General features: G+C 38.9%; 1 protein-coding gene across 1 annotated transcript in view; it reads right to left on the bottom strand.

Moving 5' to 3' along the window:
• LMAN1 (lectin, mannose binding 1) overlaps positions 1-16,204 on the bottom strand; it is a gene marked incomplete at its 5' end in the record, with an annotated part of 24,847 nt that extends 8,643 nt beyond the window's left edge. Inside the window, 10 exons of the mRNA XM_006019110.3 lie at positions 5,134-5,204; positions 5,323-5,519; positions 6,576-6,708; positions 7,381-7,439; positions 8,770-8,893; positions 10,218-10,317; positions 11,127-11,188; positions 14,011-14,118; positions 14,207-14,361; positions 16,144-16,204. Coding sequence (XP_006019172.1) covers positions 5,134-5,204; positions 5,323-5,519; positions 6,576-6,708; positions 7,381-7,439; positions 8,770-8,893; positions 10,218-10,317; positions 11,127-11,188; positions 14,011-14,118; positions 14,207-14,361; positions 16,144-16,204 — 1,070 coding nt within the window. The remainder of the gene's footprint in view (positions 1-5,133; positions 5,205-5,322; positions 5,520-6,575; positions 6,709-7,380; positions 7,440-8,769; positions 8,894-10,217; positions 10,318-11,126; positions 11,189-14,010; positions 14,119-14,206; positions 14,362-16,143) is intronic.
• Positions 16,205-16,206: the final 2 nt, after the last annotated feature.

Here is a 16,206-nt window from a genome sequence, read left to right on the forward strand (position 1 = left end):
CACAGCAGCGATGGCAGCATGCTCCCCAAGTACCCCTGCCCCTCCATGCCACTGCCACGTACCACCTGAGACCTTCCCAAGTACCACCAGAGGTATGTGTACTCCCAGTTGACAACCCCCGTACTAGGACATTACTATAATCCAGGAATTCTCCTTTACAGAACAGATTTCTGACAGCAACCCCTCCCCCCCCCCCCCCTCCCCCCACCCCATTAAAAAAAAAAGTAATAAATGAATAAATAAATAAAGCCAGTGAACAACAGGGGATGAAGTTTTAAGCACCCCAGTTACAGGTTCTTCTAGTCTTTCTGGTTAAATCTCAGCCAAGTTCCAGAATATTTACTTCACAAAAAGCCAAACATAGCCAGTCACAAGTTATTGCATAATTCCCAATATTTACCAAAATAAGTTCCCATTTTATTGTGATTTATAGCCTACCACAAAAAATGGCTTAAAAAAGTAAATGCTTTAATTTTTTGCTAATAGTCACAGCAGGTGTCCACCCCCCTCTTATTTTATATTTTTGGTCTCAGAATGTTATAATCTTAAAAGTCACATTCAAAATGTCCACGTGGCAAATTAAAACAATTACTAGTTATTTCTTCCCCCAGAGAAATATTCAAACGTGGTAAAAATATCCTAATATTTTCTATTATTTTACCAAGAGCCATTTTACCATAAGAGCATCCCTATATTTGGGAAATTATTTTCTGTCATCTAAACCATGAAAACTATATCTAACTAGGGTAGTGATCTCTACTCAAATGCAGATTATTATTCATCTAACCCTATCATATGTTTTTATTCTAGAAGTCAATTGTTCAATTTAGAGACTTTGAACACCTTTCCTAAACCTACCCATAATAGGCACAAATCCCGACAATAAAAATTCATAGATTGCTTTTAATAACAAATAGATCAAATAACTTCCCTATATAAATATGGCCTCTGTCAAATTTAAATTATTTTGTCCCTTCAAAGAAACAAGCATCCCATGTTCTATTGTCTACACAGGCAAAGATTCTTCTGTAATCAGATGACCAAGACATCTGCAAATCTTGCCATGAAAATTACTTTGACAATAAGTCCTGTTCCTCAGGGGATGACCAATAAAAACACTGTTGTTCATTTTTATCTATAAAAAAACATTTCTTTAATCTTAGCAAAAAATATTAAGATGATGTTACGCAAATGCATACCTAATAAGTAGCAACTAGAAGGTCCAGTCTGCTGATGTTAACAAGAAAATCTAATTTGCTTCCCTGGTATAAAGATTTGTCAAGAATATTAAAATAAAAGCTCTCCTAGAAGAACAAGGACCAAAAAAAGGGAAGTACTCTAATCTTTATTTTACAACAAAAAAAAAAAAACCTGACCTATTTAGATGGATAATGATAGGTTGTCCTTGAACTAATACTGGCAAAATATGACTGTTCAAACATGGAAGTGTAAACATCATTTGCACATTTTGTTTCAGAAGATAAAGACTGTTTGAACGATCAGAAACATAAAAGTAACTTAAAGACTTCCTAACCAAAATGAGGTAAGTTTATAAAGATTTTTATTTCATTTTCTCATACTTTGAACGTAGTACAAAAAGACGCGTCATTGGGGAAACTCTTTTTAAAATTTTATCTTGCAGCTTAAAATATTAGTAAAACTAAATATCACAAAATTTCCCCACTAATCTCTCTGCATGCACAGATGAGGTGACTCTTGAATGGGCTTGCTCTTCCACTGATCAGGCAGAAAGCACAGTGGCACCTTAAAGACTAACTCATTCAGAAAGGCATAAGCTTTTGTAGGCAACAGTCTGCTTCAGATCCTTTCCATTGCATGTCTCGTCTGTTAACTACCTGATCTCTCTTACATCCTGTTTTTATTTACACGTGGAGTTGCGTACAAGCCTTTGTTCCGTCTGCTATTTAGCTCAATCTGTGCCTAGTTTTTTTCCCCCGCAGAGACCTAAGGAAGGGTACTTGGTATATGAAAACCTGCCTATATCCCTCCCAACTATACAATAGGTCAAGTATAAAAAAAGATACCCCTGAAAAATTCCTTGCCTCTAATAAAATCAGTAATCTATATTCAGAAAAAACACAAATCAGAATAGATGTATTTAAAAAAATGTGCAATATGTGCATTTTTAAAAAATTACAACTATTAACCAAGATATCAACAAAACTAATACATCAGACCATCTTTTGTGATTTTGGCAGGCTGATTTTGGCCCGACAGAAAAGCTTCACTGAAGGAACAAAAAACCAAAACTAAACTCTAGGTATTTTCCACACAACATATTTAAACAGGATTTTGTTCTAACTGCACTATACTTAGGTACAGAGATCAGCATACAGCTGAACTCAGTTGAAAGATAGCAAAAAGGTCCATCATCAATCAAGCAATCAAAATGCCGTTTATCATTATCCATGTATGGTATACAAGGCACTTGGGTTTAATCAACCAATAAACCCATTTTTCACAAAATTGAAGAATTAGACCATTCACCCTAAAACAACAAAAATAATTTCTAAATAAATGCAGAGCACATACAGTGCATGTAGAGACCGTACATGTACCAAAATGCACAATGCAGCTATTTTGAAATGCAGTTATGAAATGGAAGCACGTTTCCTAAATGCAAGATTACTATTAAATTTCTTCCAGAAAAAACATGGCAACTTTTAAGAGTCACATTAAACACAAAACAATGTCACATGAAGAACTCAGAAAATCTGAAGTTACAGTTAACACTTCCACCTTTAATGTGTACAGCATCGCATATACTGAAAGCACATACAATGCCAAATTACTGCAGTAAAATTCCTTTTCATATATAAATGCTACATAGTAGAAAGTTTCTTTGTTCTAGGCCATTATGAACTAACAAGTTCTAGGTTATTTAAGCCACTGTCTTCAGCACACACAATAAGCCATTTTTTCCAAGAGATTTCCTAGATTTTCCAGAAGTGTTCACTACCACTATTATTATTTATTTTATTTTTTTAAAAATCCAGACCAAACTACATGAGCTGAGGATTTTTTCCAAGTCTGGCCCTTGAATTCCCAGTTCCACTAAAGGTCAGCAGTAAACCGTGTCTTCAGTCATGGTAGAACGGGGACTTTTTAAGGTACTCATTTTTTAATATGTATGCTTAATGAACAATAATTCAAGACCAGGAATTTGGGTATTTTTAGGCAACTGGATTATTAACACAGCTACAGGTAAAATGGTACCTGTTGGACAATCTAAAATTGTAACTACAGATCAATATAGAGAGGCCATAAATTATAGTGATAAGGATCAATCTCCGATCAACTATTCACTGTGGTGGTAAAGCTTTACCCCTCTGCTTAACAGGTTCTTTTCCTTAACTATAACAAACATGTAATTGTTTCAGGTACAGCTACTTCATTAAAAGGAGTAGTATGGTAAGAAAAGATACTAAAACTAGCAATGACACCTATAGCTAAACTTCTAAATGCAGAAACAATAACAGAGCAAAATACTAAACACAGCATGAAATTTAAAAAGCCAAGCCCCACAGCATCAACTTATTAAGGATATCAAAAAGTGTTACTGTCCCAAATTCAAGTTTAAAAAAAAGTGTGCAAGAGAGAGGTGATATACCTATCTGGCTATCTATATCACTACTGTTTCAGTTTAGAGAAAAAAAAATGTAATATATTTAATAAAATGTGTGCGTGCACAATTGTGTGTGTGTGTGTGTGTGTGTGTGTGTAATTAAAATTATATAATTAATATTTTCTGAACTCTAGAAAAGGTTAAGAAAATGTCCTGGAAAGTTCAATTCCTTAAAGTACCCTGATGTATGCAAACACCTATATTAAAAAATAATGACGTTTCACACACTTGTTCCAGGCATGAAAAATCTTTACCTGGCATACAGAAAAACTTTTCGCTCAGAAATCAGAATTTACCTGCATTACATTTGTTCATATTATAAGAAAGAAAAATCTTATCAGTACAAGAAAGAAAAATCAGCAGTACAAACTGAAAGTGGGAGATTTGTGTCACAAAGACAGAAAAATACTGTTCATACCAATGACAAAAGCCAAAAAAAGAATATAAGAAATAAGCAAAATAAGTTGTCTGCTTTTCTAAAGAATATAAACTGAGTGAATAAAAGACCATCAGTATCTTCATTCTAATCCACTGTCACATGTAACAAAGTTACTGAAACCAAAAGATTAGGAAAAAAGTTATTTTTCAGTCTGTTAATTGTGTTCCTTTTAATTATTATGAAAATAAAAAAGAGCCTCTGTAATCAAGAAAAGTAGAGAACTCCAGGGGACATAAGGAACTTGCTTTGGCCAGGAAAGTTAGAGTAAACAGCAATTAGACGCCATAATAGGGTTTTCTACAGCAGCGAGGACTAACCCTTTTAGCTGGCATGCTACAAATGACACCCCTACCACTCTAATTCCCTTCCCCTGCCCAATCCACTGCTCTGCTTTCAGCCCTATCTGCTGCTGTGCTGCCTGCTCCCTGCTTGGTCTCCTGACTACCACGCATGGGGCCGCCCATGCCACTCCTAGTATGCATGCTACATGTTGGCAACCCCTGTTCTAGAGAATGCCTCAAGTCATTTTCCCTGTTTTACCTCCATAATCAGTTCTCCTGCCTGCATGGTCTTTTCACACTAGCAGTGGGAAGAAAAAAATTTGTATAAAAACATATAAAAATGATGTGCATGTGATATCCATATATTAGTGCAAATTCCACCCCCTTCTACCCTGCCCATGAAAACCAATACAGCGTCTTGAGGAAAACGCATTTACCTGAAATGCTCTTAAAAAAATGAGGAAAAAAAAAAAAGACAGGACTGCCTGCTGGTGATGTCCCTTCAATTTGCTACTGGTATCTGAAGTCTTAAATCATTCATTTACTGATGCAAAAGGCATTTAAAATAGGTTTATCCAACTTGAGTTTGGAACTGAAGAAGTTCCCTCCACATACAAATTCTTAGGACTTGATCTTGACATAACTTGCACAGGGGCAAATTGGAAAGAATTACACTGAACTGATAAGTGGAGTTACAGGCTTGGGTAAAAACAAAGCAAGGCAAGATCCAATCACAATCTACTGCCTTGCTGAACATGTCTGCTTACTTCATTTCATTCACTTGTCTGAGGACCTCCTCTTGAGTTTTCACAATAGTGTCAACCTCTTGCTGGGAAACCTGAAACGAACATAATAGAGCTGAGCACACAGGGGAAAAAAAGGGGAGGGGTGGGAGGGAAGAGTCACATCTTTAAAGTTATGTTCACTGATGACTGGTGGTACAGTTTAAAATTCACCTGTCCTTGTTGGCCTGGAACACCTGATCCTCCTCTTTTGGCGATCTCTTCCGTCACTGCAGAGACATACCTCCTCTGCTCATCAAGAATCATGTCCAACTGCCTGTTAAGTTGCTTAATTTCAAGATGAATTCGATTCTGCCCCTCAAAGATTTGTCTCAGTTCACGATCACTTACACTTTCATAAATATCTTCCGCTAACAAAACAAAAAGGAAAAGTGACATTTATAGCTCCTGTTTTCAGAGAGAGATGCATAATTTCCTCATTTTATGAAAAGCTTCTTAACTATGAGAAAAGTAGGATAATGGAACAAACTGCCGAGGGTGATTGTGAAACCTTTCATCTTATGTTTTCCAAGATGTCCAATCTGGCATGGTATCTGTGCAAAGGTTGGACTCGATGACTCAAGGTCCCTTCCAAGCCCAATTCTATACAATGAAATCTTTTATTTTACTTACATTTCTAGCTCTGCACCATAAGCACACAATTTACCAATGGCTAAGGATATTCAATATTTGCGCTGTTTACTCTAGCAATACCTCTGCACAAAACCTAGTGTCAGATCCCTTAAAAAAAAAGTCCACACATAAATAGTTCCTAATTTCAGAGAGCTCACACTATAGGTCTAGATTCAGAAAATATACAAGAGGTCAACCAATAAGGAGAAAGGAACAGAGATGAGCATAGTAACAAGAGGGACAGCTGTGTTTGCATGAATTGATGGCCACAGCAGTCTTGGTAGTTCAGTTGTCTACTACCAACCAGGAATGAATAGACATAAAAACAAGAGATTAATTTCAAGGAGTAATTTGTGATAAGGAGGTACCTTAGTACATTCTGACAAGGTAGCCTTCCCAAACACAGTGCAATATGAGGTTGGGAAAAAGTCTCAAGTAGCTTTCAGGAAGAGTAAGCAATGGGTACCAGTGTTTATTTGCAAAATAATGGTGAATATCAACACTTTAGTTACATTTGAAAGGGATGGTGGAGCTAAAATGTTAGAGAGCCTTAAAAAGACAAATCTGAACTGGAGATAGAGAAAGAGAGCAATCTCTTAGCACAGGGAAGGCCAAAGAATTCCTGGGTAAGGCTAGTGATGTGAACTCCTGGATAAGGCTAGTGATGTGAAGGGGAGTCCAGGGAGCTCAGCCTTTTGTGGGCCCAGCTACTCTGGCTGTGGCCATGAACATCATCTTTAGTTCTATCAAAGTATTATTCCCCTGCAAATTCACATTGTGTTCATTTAACTTGCCTGGCTGTCCTTGTACATCAGGATGTTCCTTTTGAAATTCTTCTTTCTTTTTATCCAGTTCTTGTTGAAAATGCTCAAACTCCTCTTGATATTTCTCTTTATCTTTTTCAGGAATTTCTGCATCAGGGACAGGCTATAAAACAAGTTTATAAGATATACAGATATTACTAGCAACCCTTAAAGCTTACAGTCTCTTCCCAACCAGACTTATCTCAAAGCAAATAAATGTGCTTCAGTTGCAATGTTACATCCTGGAAAGTGCACCATTCGGCGCTCATAAGTATAACACTTGCACTGAAGTTGACATTACAAGAACCTACTCATCAGTAGTTGTACTAGCACTGTTTCTCCTGCCATGTTGTTTCTTGTGAATTTTCTGTAGTTAGAAAAAAAAAAACCCTGTGTAAAAGGAATCTTGACAAATATTGCAGGACTATATTAGAATAAGGTAGAGAGGAAAAATGGAACTGGCACACCTTCATTTTCCTAGCATGGAAATTGGGAGAAGTATACCTTTTTTGTTTAAATTTTGTGTTTACAATAAAGATATTTTTATTTTTAATCCAGCACTCCTTCAAAGAGGGCAGCATTAAAACTTTATTATTTGAGATTTTACTAATGAAACATATTTTAGTCTCGTTTTCCAAGGATAGCAGCCTGTATAACTAAACGCCAACATTTTGAAACTGAAAAGTTATGAAAGGGGATGCTTAATTGCTGATTGCACCACATTTTAATAGACTGCAAACTACACAATCAACATTCCTATCTGTAAGATATGTTTCTGTTATAAAGAGATGCTTACTGCTTCTTTCCCAGGCTCTGTCAACTGGAAAGTCAGAAAAGACAAAACATCATGGTCATCTGCATTAGAAAAAAAGAAAGCAAAAATACACACAAATAAACCTGCATATCCTGTAACTATTACAAGTCATGGAAAAGCTGTTCCCTAATGAAAATGCAGATTTATTGGGGAATTTTAAAAATACAATTCTAGGCTTTCAGAATTTGTGATGCCTTCCTCTTTTTCACTAACTGGTCAGCTGGATCGGTAGGCCACATAAATGGCACGGCAGACAGAGGAAAAATGTGAAAAGTTTGCTTTTAAAGGAGTGTACTTTAAAATGAGTTATCTACATTCTAAGCTGCTCCATTTAACTTCTCTCTCTTGGCTATCTATCCACACCCCACCCCCGAAATACAGAATGGCTTAAAATGTTCTGGCAGTCCTCATTTCACTTGAAATGTAAATCTGCCAATCTGAAAATCCATGATCTAAAGAAAACATGTGGGGCTAGATTCTATTCTACCTATCTGGCGTGTAAGTGGACAGACACCCACATGCCTTTCTATTCAACTCTGCTCGAGTCCCTGAAAAATCCATGAATCCACCTGCTTTTGTAATACACCATCATATCACCCTTCAGACTGAATCACAAAAAAGGAAGTGAGGTGAAAAAGGCACCCAACCTGGATTTATATTAACAGTTTTCCCAAGGATTTGAGCAGGAAGGAACAAAATCATGTTTAGATGCCTAAGTCCACTGCCAACAAGTCTATTCCAATAAGCTGGATACAAATGTCCCATGCTGTTTTTTAAAAGTCTCTCTTAATTATTAGAGTAATACATACCCTTCAAGACTTTTTCCTCCCCAGTCAACCTAGTATTTGTGAATGGTGGTGAATGCCTAGGAGATTAAAAGTCCTACAAAGTTCATGCAGATGCAGAGAGCAAGAAGCAGAATGAGACATGGAACATAGTTTACATGGAACAACAAGTGCAGCTGGCACAGGAGGTATCCTTCTTCAGTGCACAAAGGAAGGAAAGCCTCTTCTTCAACAAGAAGCACAGTGCACAAAAGGTGGTTTAGAGGACTAGCCAAGACCACTGAGTCTGTAAGACAGTCCTTTGCTAGACACTTGAGAAACACCAGCAGCTCGTATTGCGTATGTTAAATTCCTATTACACAGGTCATTTCCATCTTATTCCTAGGCCAATCACCCTCATTCTGTGCCAGTCCCCTGGACATTCTGCCATTTATAGCTACCTTCATTCTAATGTCAGTTGCCAAGTGGTAATTTACTAAAGTCTTATACATCTGGGGTGAAGAAAGCCAGTTAAACAACACGGCGTCCAAAACTAAAAACCAGGAGTGGGATCAAAATGGGGGAAATGGAACAAAAATAAAATCACCTGCAAGCCCCCCTGTTGCTGCAGATATTCCAAAATGTCCTTGTGGTGGTAGTATCATATCTTCCACTTTCGCGCAAAACTCATAGTCTTCTTTATCTGGAGTGAAGCCATTGTTAATCAATACCTAGAAAGACAAACACCTGGGTTTATACCTGAAATTCCCTCCCCCAAACACAGCATTATAAATAAAGTAAAAATGTACTGATTAGCTTCTTTACAGAAAGCTCTAAAACTATAAAATCATGAAGTGTTTCACTCCTGAAGCTCTTTGCTATGCAGTGTGGGATAAATACATCATTAAAATCACAAGTCCAAGAGGTACAGGTTTTTGTTGTTGTGGTTTATTTATTTTAAATTAATCAACAGTAATAGAAAACTTTGTTTTCCTTTAGGATTCCCCTTTGAAAATTAAGAAATGTCAGTCTTAAACCTAGTTTAGATAGGACAAGAGAGCATCTATACAAATTTAAAAAGTTACTCTTAGGGCCCAGGTAGCAGAAAACACATTGTACAAATAAATGTAATAATATATTTGCTTCAGGGTCTCACTCAACAGGTTGACTTCAGTATATACATAAAGGTTTGGGTCTGAGTGTAGAGACTCTTCCTCCACAAAATCATTCAACGGTATTTAAAGCCAGCTGAACTGCTCAGGCTAACAGATAATAACTCTCTCATGCCAGGGTTGGTGGCAGGGAATGCTCACATCACAAATGGTCATTGGATTCTAACATTCATTTTATCTCTGAACAATACCGTATACATTTAAAGTATATTATGATTACTTTATTAAAGAAAAAAACAGAATTAAAAACTTAATTCCAAAGGAATATTAACTTCATCCCTGCTTCACCCTAATATTATGTTTGTATTCCCCTCATCCCACCCCATTTGAAGCAGCTATATTCCATAACAAATCAAAATAATTTTGAAATTTCTCTAGCCCAGTGATTCTCAAGCAGGGTGCCAGGGCACCCTGGAGTGCCACCAGAGGCTGCTGAGGGAGATAAACAGGGGTGTGTGTGTGTGTGTGTGTGTGTGTGTGTGTGTGTGTGTGCGCGCGCGCGCGCACATGCACGCACACACTTGAGACACCCCTCATGGGGGGGTGTGCACTTATTAATATATATAAACATTGGGTACCACTCAATTCATAAAAGTTACAAAGCAGTGCCAAGCCCAATGTCTAAAAATGTTCAGAATCACTACTTTAGCCCACAGAAGCATCACATAACCTGCAGTACTTATCCAAGGCACCCTAGGAATGTAAAGACAAGCATACTACAGATGTATCACCGGAGCTTGCAGAGTGGCTCGCCACACTACTCTTGGCTCAGATTTCTCCTGCCAGACCCACAGCTGTTGATTTTAAGAAGAGTTGTAAGGAACTATCAAAATGTAAAAGCCCCAGAAGTGGAACAAGACACCTCATACTGTCAAATACTTACAGTCAGTGTTTTTTGATAGTATGTAATCTTTGCTCGGACAGGATAGGGCTTGTTGCGAAAATCTCTCTGACAAGATGCCAGTGCCTGTGTGGAACCATCACTGTGAAAAAAGAAAATCTATTCACAAAATTCTGTTTTTTATTTACAAGCTAGAAAACAAAAAGGCATTAAAGTATCAGTAATAAATGCCAAGCAAGCAAGCATGCATTTTGCTTTTCACAAAGCTTTGGGACCAACAGTGCAGTAAGCTTTGCACAGTCAGAAGTAATTCAAATTATTCCGTGCTGCCTTTTTAACACGCGAGCCTTTGGATTGGGATTGAAATGTGTGAGGCTGTAGTTCTGTGCCCTGATCACACAGCCACAAAGGATGTCAAATGTGATGCAAGCACAAGGAATGAGACCACCAGTTTATTTTAGAGGGGACAACCAGTTTCTACAAGTGCTGTAACAATCTGAAGCACTAAAAAGGAAAAAAAAAAAAAGGAGCACTATGAGGCGGGACAGATGTGTAGAACCCCACAATGAGAGAGCTACAAAAGTCCCAGCAAAGGTATTCAGTGGCATGCTCTCCAGTCAGGGGTAAGAGGAAGTTCTTGACCCGGTGGCTCTACATCCCCTTCCCACACTAGGGGTGGGGAACCCATCAATCAGAAAGTTTTTTTAATTCAAATGCAGAAGAAAGCCTCTACAATGCTTCTCAAGTGGAACAAGAAAGTCTGAAAACAAAAATAATGCAGGTTTCTAGAGGGTAAATTCAAATCAATAGTTACAATATACATATATACTGGTACGTGCAAGTACAACTATGAAACGGTATTCTTAACTGGCTTCAACCTCTTAAAAAAAAGCTTCTAGCCTTATTTCATCTATCAACACCACATTCAGATAAATTAAGGGCTAGACTTACTTCTGATGATCATAATGGAGTTTTCCATTGTTGCCTACAACGACCACTACTGGATTGTTTTTCTGGGGAAAAAAAACAAACAGTATGAACAAACAAAGTTTATAAAAAGTTTGGAAAAAGCCAAGATATTAGGAGGGGAAGTTTACAATGCGACTCTGTTAGTCCCCAAGGGCTGAGAAAATTAGCACTTGGAGTTCATGGGCTTTAAAACATTGTTCTCTCTGAGGTACGCATTATTTCAAAGAACTGCATATTTTCTACGCTACAATCCTTAAAAAAAGGAAAGGATTCAGAAACATAAGTCCAAAGTATTTTTTTTACATTTTTCTTGAAACATTATTTGAGGATCCTCCATGTTAATTTATGACGTAAGTTAGTGTAAGTTATGATGATTCTAAGGCACGATACTGATCAAAGAAAATGTACTAACAGTTCTACTTTTTAACAGGAGTAGTTATCCTGCAAGACTAATAACCATGTACAATCACTCAGAAGTTTTCTTATTCATTTTTTATTGCAGTGAAAGTTCTTTAAAAAGCACATTTTAATTGCTCATTTCTATTTCACACAGGAACTATTCAACCTGGGTTTTGAAAAAAAATGCGCGTGTAATTCAGACTGAGCTTGTACAAATGACTCGTTTCCAAAGGCTAGTGAACAATAACATTCAGATATTTGTGTTTTAGAAGGGATTAAACAACTACTAATTTTGAGTACTCTGTGTTAATCGTTAACTAGGTAATTGATTTCTGTGAAAGGTAGTGTTTGCAAATAAGACCTAGACAAACAGTAATTGGATCTAAAATAGTGTTGAAAATAGCTAAGGAAAATCAAAATTAAAGAAAAATTTTGCTCGTGAAGATCCTGAGCATCAGCAGTGTTGCAAATTATTATATTTCAGGTGTTTCTGCTCAAAACTCTAGCTCTTGGAGTTGAGAATCTTAAATTTCATTTAAAATAAAAATCTAGTTGCCATGACTGTGAAGGGAAAAAGAAAAAAGGGACATAAAGATAATCAATGGCACAAAATCCAGAGGGCAAAGAAACAGAGTTTTAGAAAAGCCCTGACATTTTTAAACCAAGTTCATGACATTGGAAGCACAAGGCTTGTCCCTGCTTTGGTCTCTTGTAAACCAAGGTCAGAATCTCAAATCTAACTGTGCGGAGAATACCTCTGACACGGCAGCTAAAGAACAGATGGAGGCTGCCTCTCAGAGGACTTTCACATAAACCCCAGAGTAGATGCAGGAAACGGTAACATGGAGATTCTGAGAGAGGGCGTTGCCCAATGCAGCCAGAACTCAGGCTCGCCTCCAGGGCTGTCTAAACGATATAAAAGTTTCCTCTCCTTTGTGGGGGCAGCCTTCCAGCTGCGGACCTGAATGACCCACCCCAGGTCAGAGCAGGAAGGTAGACGCTAGGACCTATCTGTCACCAGGGCTGGTGTACACTGTATAATCACGTGTACACTGTATAATCATAAGCATTAATGAGTCCATGGGAATATGATTAATGCATATATTTAAGAATTGAAGATTTTTTTCTGGTCCATCTACTGTGCAGAATCTAATTACTGGAAAAGATAACTATGGCATGCTTATTAGAATATTTATAGAAGATGGAATTCTGGCTCTATTCCAAAATATCTACTTTAAGTAACTGAAAAAATGTAGCTCCCTAAAGCAATATTATCTATGTCATACTGTAGATTCAGAGTATATTTGTTTTATAGATTTTAGGATGTTATATATAGCTTACTATTAAGTAAGGTCAGGAATTAAAATACAAAGGCATACACCAAGGCCAAATTAGTACTGTTGTAGGATATCAATTCTTGCATTCAGTAACTTGTCTTAAATTTTTTATCCTTAATGATCTTCAAATATTAACCCCTATGGGTGGGGTGGGGGTGTTAAATGAGATGCAGAAGTTCACATTTGGATGCACCTGTTAATTTCTGATAACTACCACAAGACTGCCAGTAAAAGTAGTAAACAGTTACAATGCTAGTTCGCTATTATTCAAGAAGTCACTTAACTACGTGTTCCTCCACCCAGGAAGGAGGGAGGGAAATATGCCTGGGACTGTCTAATTACTTTTTAAAGTTTCCTCCCAACTGATTCTGGTTCCAAGCCATTTCCAAAACAGAAAACTCAAGCAAAGACAAAATGCACACTGACTTCAAGATGCAGATTCAATAGTCTCAAATTAACTACAACAGCGTTTCTTAACCTGTGGGTCGCGACCCAAAAGTGAGTTGCAAGAAGATATGAAAGGGTTGTGAACAAACTTTAAAAATGGATTCACTTTTAAGAGAGAAAAAAAACTTTGGAAACCATGGCTTTTTCCTTGTAGGCTGGCAGAGTTCCAGCCTGCGAGGGGCTGCTTAGGGCTCCCCATGCCCCCCACACACCCTGCCTGCCCCACACACTATGGGCTGGTGCCTCGAGTTGGGGGAGGGGTGGTGGTGGTGGTGGGGGAAATGGGTCGAGAGTGAGGGGAACTGGCTCAGGACTGGCCACTGATGTTTATGAATGGGTCCTGGTACATAAAAGGTTGAGAACCACTGAACTACACCACACCTCATTTAATTCTGGTAAAGAACAAGGCAACCAAAAGCAAGAGGGTCCCAATAAAGCCTTTGCCTCATAAAAAATGTACTTCCTGTGAAGATTAATTGCAAAGCAAGGTTCAACCTTCAAACTTGAACCATTTTTTTTCTTTACATAGCTAAGAAACAAAAGTGGGGGGGTCATTTTTAAACCAATATATATAGGAAAAAACCAAACAAGCAATACAAAACTATTATATTTTTGTGTGACTAACAGACATCAAGTGTAAGACCATTTTGCAACCCTATTGTAAGAGGAAGTTTCCAACTAACCTTTCCATCATTGTCAAAAGAGTCAAAGAAAATGCCAACACCATTCCAGTTATCAGCTGCCCCAAAAACTGGACCCTCCAGGCCTTGATCTTCAGTAAACCAGATTGCCTGTGCACAAGAATCAAATGCAAGTCATAAGTTAAGATTCACATTTAGAAAATAAGTTTGTTGTATAAATTAAATCAAATTCATATACCAGTCCATCTGCTCCAATGCGGCCTCTCCCTGTCACTCGAAACGTCACCTCAACCTCCCAGTTTTCAAATACAGATTTGTTTTTTGTCCACACTGATCCTCTCTGGCTTTTCAGTGATGGAGTTATTCGAATCTGATCCGCGCTAGGTATGGCATCTGAAAAAGGAAAGAAACCAGCATTGAACATAACAGCAAGCACAGCAATTGATTTTTACCTGCAGACACTTAACCTTAGCCTCGTAGTAGATGGTTCTCACTGCTGAGCCAACCAATTTCAAATAGTATTAAATATTAACATTAATATGCTATACTTCACCATTTTTAACAGCATTGAAGGATTTTCTAAAGTTACTGAATGTTTTACAGGTGCCTTATTCAAAGTTCCTGAACATGAGAAGAAGGCTGGTCTCATGGTTGGGGCACTGGACTCCAAGGCAGCAGATCAGCATTCAGTTTTCCGCTTTCATATGTTCCTACGTAACCTTGGGTAGATTACTTATTTTCCCCACCTTGTGTGCCCACTACTAAAGCACTACTTCCTTTTATGCACTCCTTGCCCACGTAACATAAACCCTAAACTTTTTGGACTTGGTCTTGCTATTACATGAAGTACTCAGTGGGAACCCAATCTCAGTTAGGACCACTAGGTGCAGTGGTTATACAGTTCTAAAGAGAAGATTTACTGGAACGAACATTTAGATGCTCTATTTATTTAATAAATAAAAAGTTATGTGCAACCAATTTATTTAAAAACATACACTAATAAAGAGCTGCTTAAAGTCATCTCTCTCTGCATCTTACCATGTCTATAGAGTTAGCAAAAGTACATAGATATATGTAAGATGTCCAAATATTCCCATTAAACTACATTAAATTCCTTCACAGAAAGTCAATATACTTCTTTGGGGTGCGCCAGTGCTCCTGCTAGGACCATAGCTGGAGGTTCCTGGCCAAAGGGTCTTGGGTCAGACCAATCCCCGTATCTAGGGTCAGGAAGGAATTGTACCCCACGGTCAGCCTGGCACAGATGATGGGGGTTTTAGACTGGCACAGATGATGGGGGTTTGCCTTTCTCTGTAGCAGGGGATGTAACCTTCTGCCTAGGACCTCTTAAGCATGTACTGACAACATTTCACAGAAGCAGGATGTTGGCTGCTGTGGTTCCCCTGCTTTACCGGTGGCAGATTAGGGTGTTAGGTCTGTGCTGTGTCAGGGCTGAGGGTAGTTTTAGGAGGCATTTCCATTATGGATTGTATAGGGTGGTTTGGACAGAGCTAATCCTGCCTCAGGTGGGGGGCTGCACTCTAGGTGACCTCGCGAGGTCCCTTGCAGCCCTACACCTGTGCGATTTGCAGCACCCGAGACAGAGCAATGCTCTGCCACTAGCACATATCCACACGTTTTCTAAACCGAGCCAACTAATGGGCGAAGCAGCAATCTGGAAATATAATAAAGACGTATTATAACCCTGCTGCAAACCACGGAGAGGTTACCTAACCAGCATGCCGTAAACCATGCAAATCCATGCCCTCTCGCAACCAAGGCATGAGCCTAACCTGATTTCTAAAAAACCCGGTCTCTGGGACTCGTTTCAAGGGCTGGTCCCTGGCCACAAGTTTTGCTCTGCTCCGAGTGACACATCATCACTGGGCTGGGACGAGCTGCCGACAGGGGCCTGACTGAGCCCCAGAGCTGCCGGCCGTCCCCTGACGCATGGCTAACTTTCGGTATCAGGCCCCCTTTCCCCAGAGATAAGGATAATAACCATCATTGTTTGCACCGTGCTCAGCCCCCGTACGGACACCCCCCCCCCAACGCAGGTGGATGGGAGCGGCTTGGGGACACGCCAGGGCAGCCCCGGTCCGGCCAGCCGGCGGCGGACAGGGCTAAACGAAGCCCCGCGGGCTTCACCCCCCGCCCGGCCGGGCCCCTACTCACTGCCCGTGTGCGCCCAGAAGGGCACGGCGCCGTCCGCCTGCACCAGGTGCGGCCCCTTGAAGC

The sequence above is a fragment of the Alligator sinensis genome, unplaced genomic scaffold (assembly GCF_000455745.1).
Source record: "Alligator sinensis unplaced genomic scaffold, ASM45574v1 scaffold347_1, whole genome shotgun sequence".
In the NCBI taxonomy this organism is placed as follows: Eukaryota; Metazoa; Chordata; order Crocodylia; family Alligatoridae; genus Alligator; species Alligator sinensis.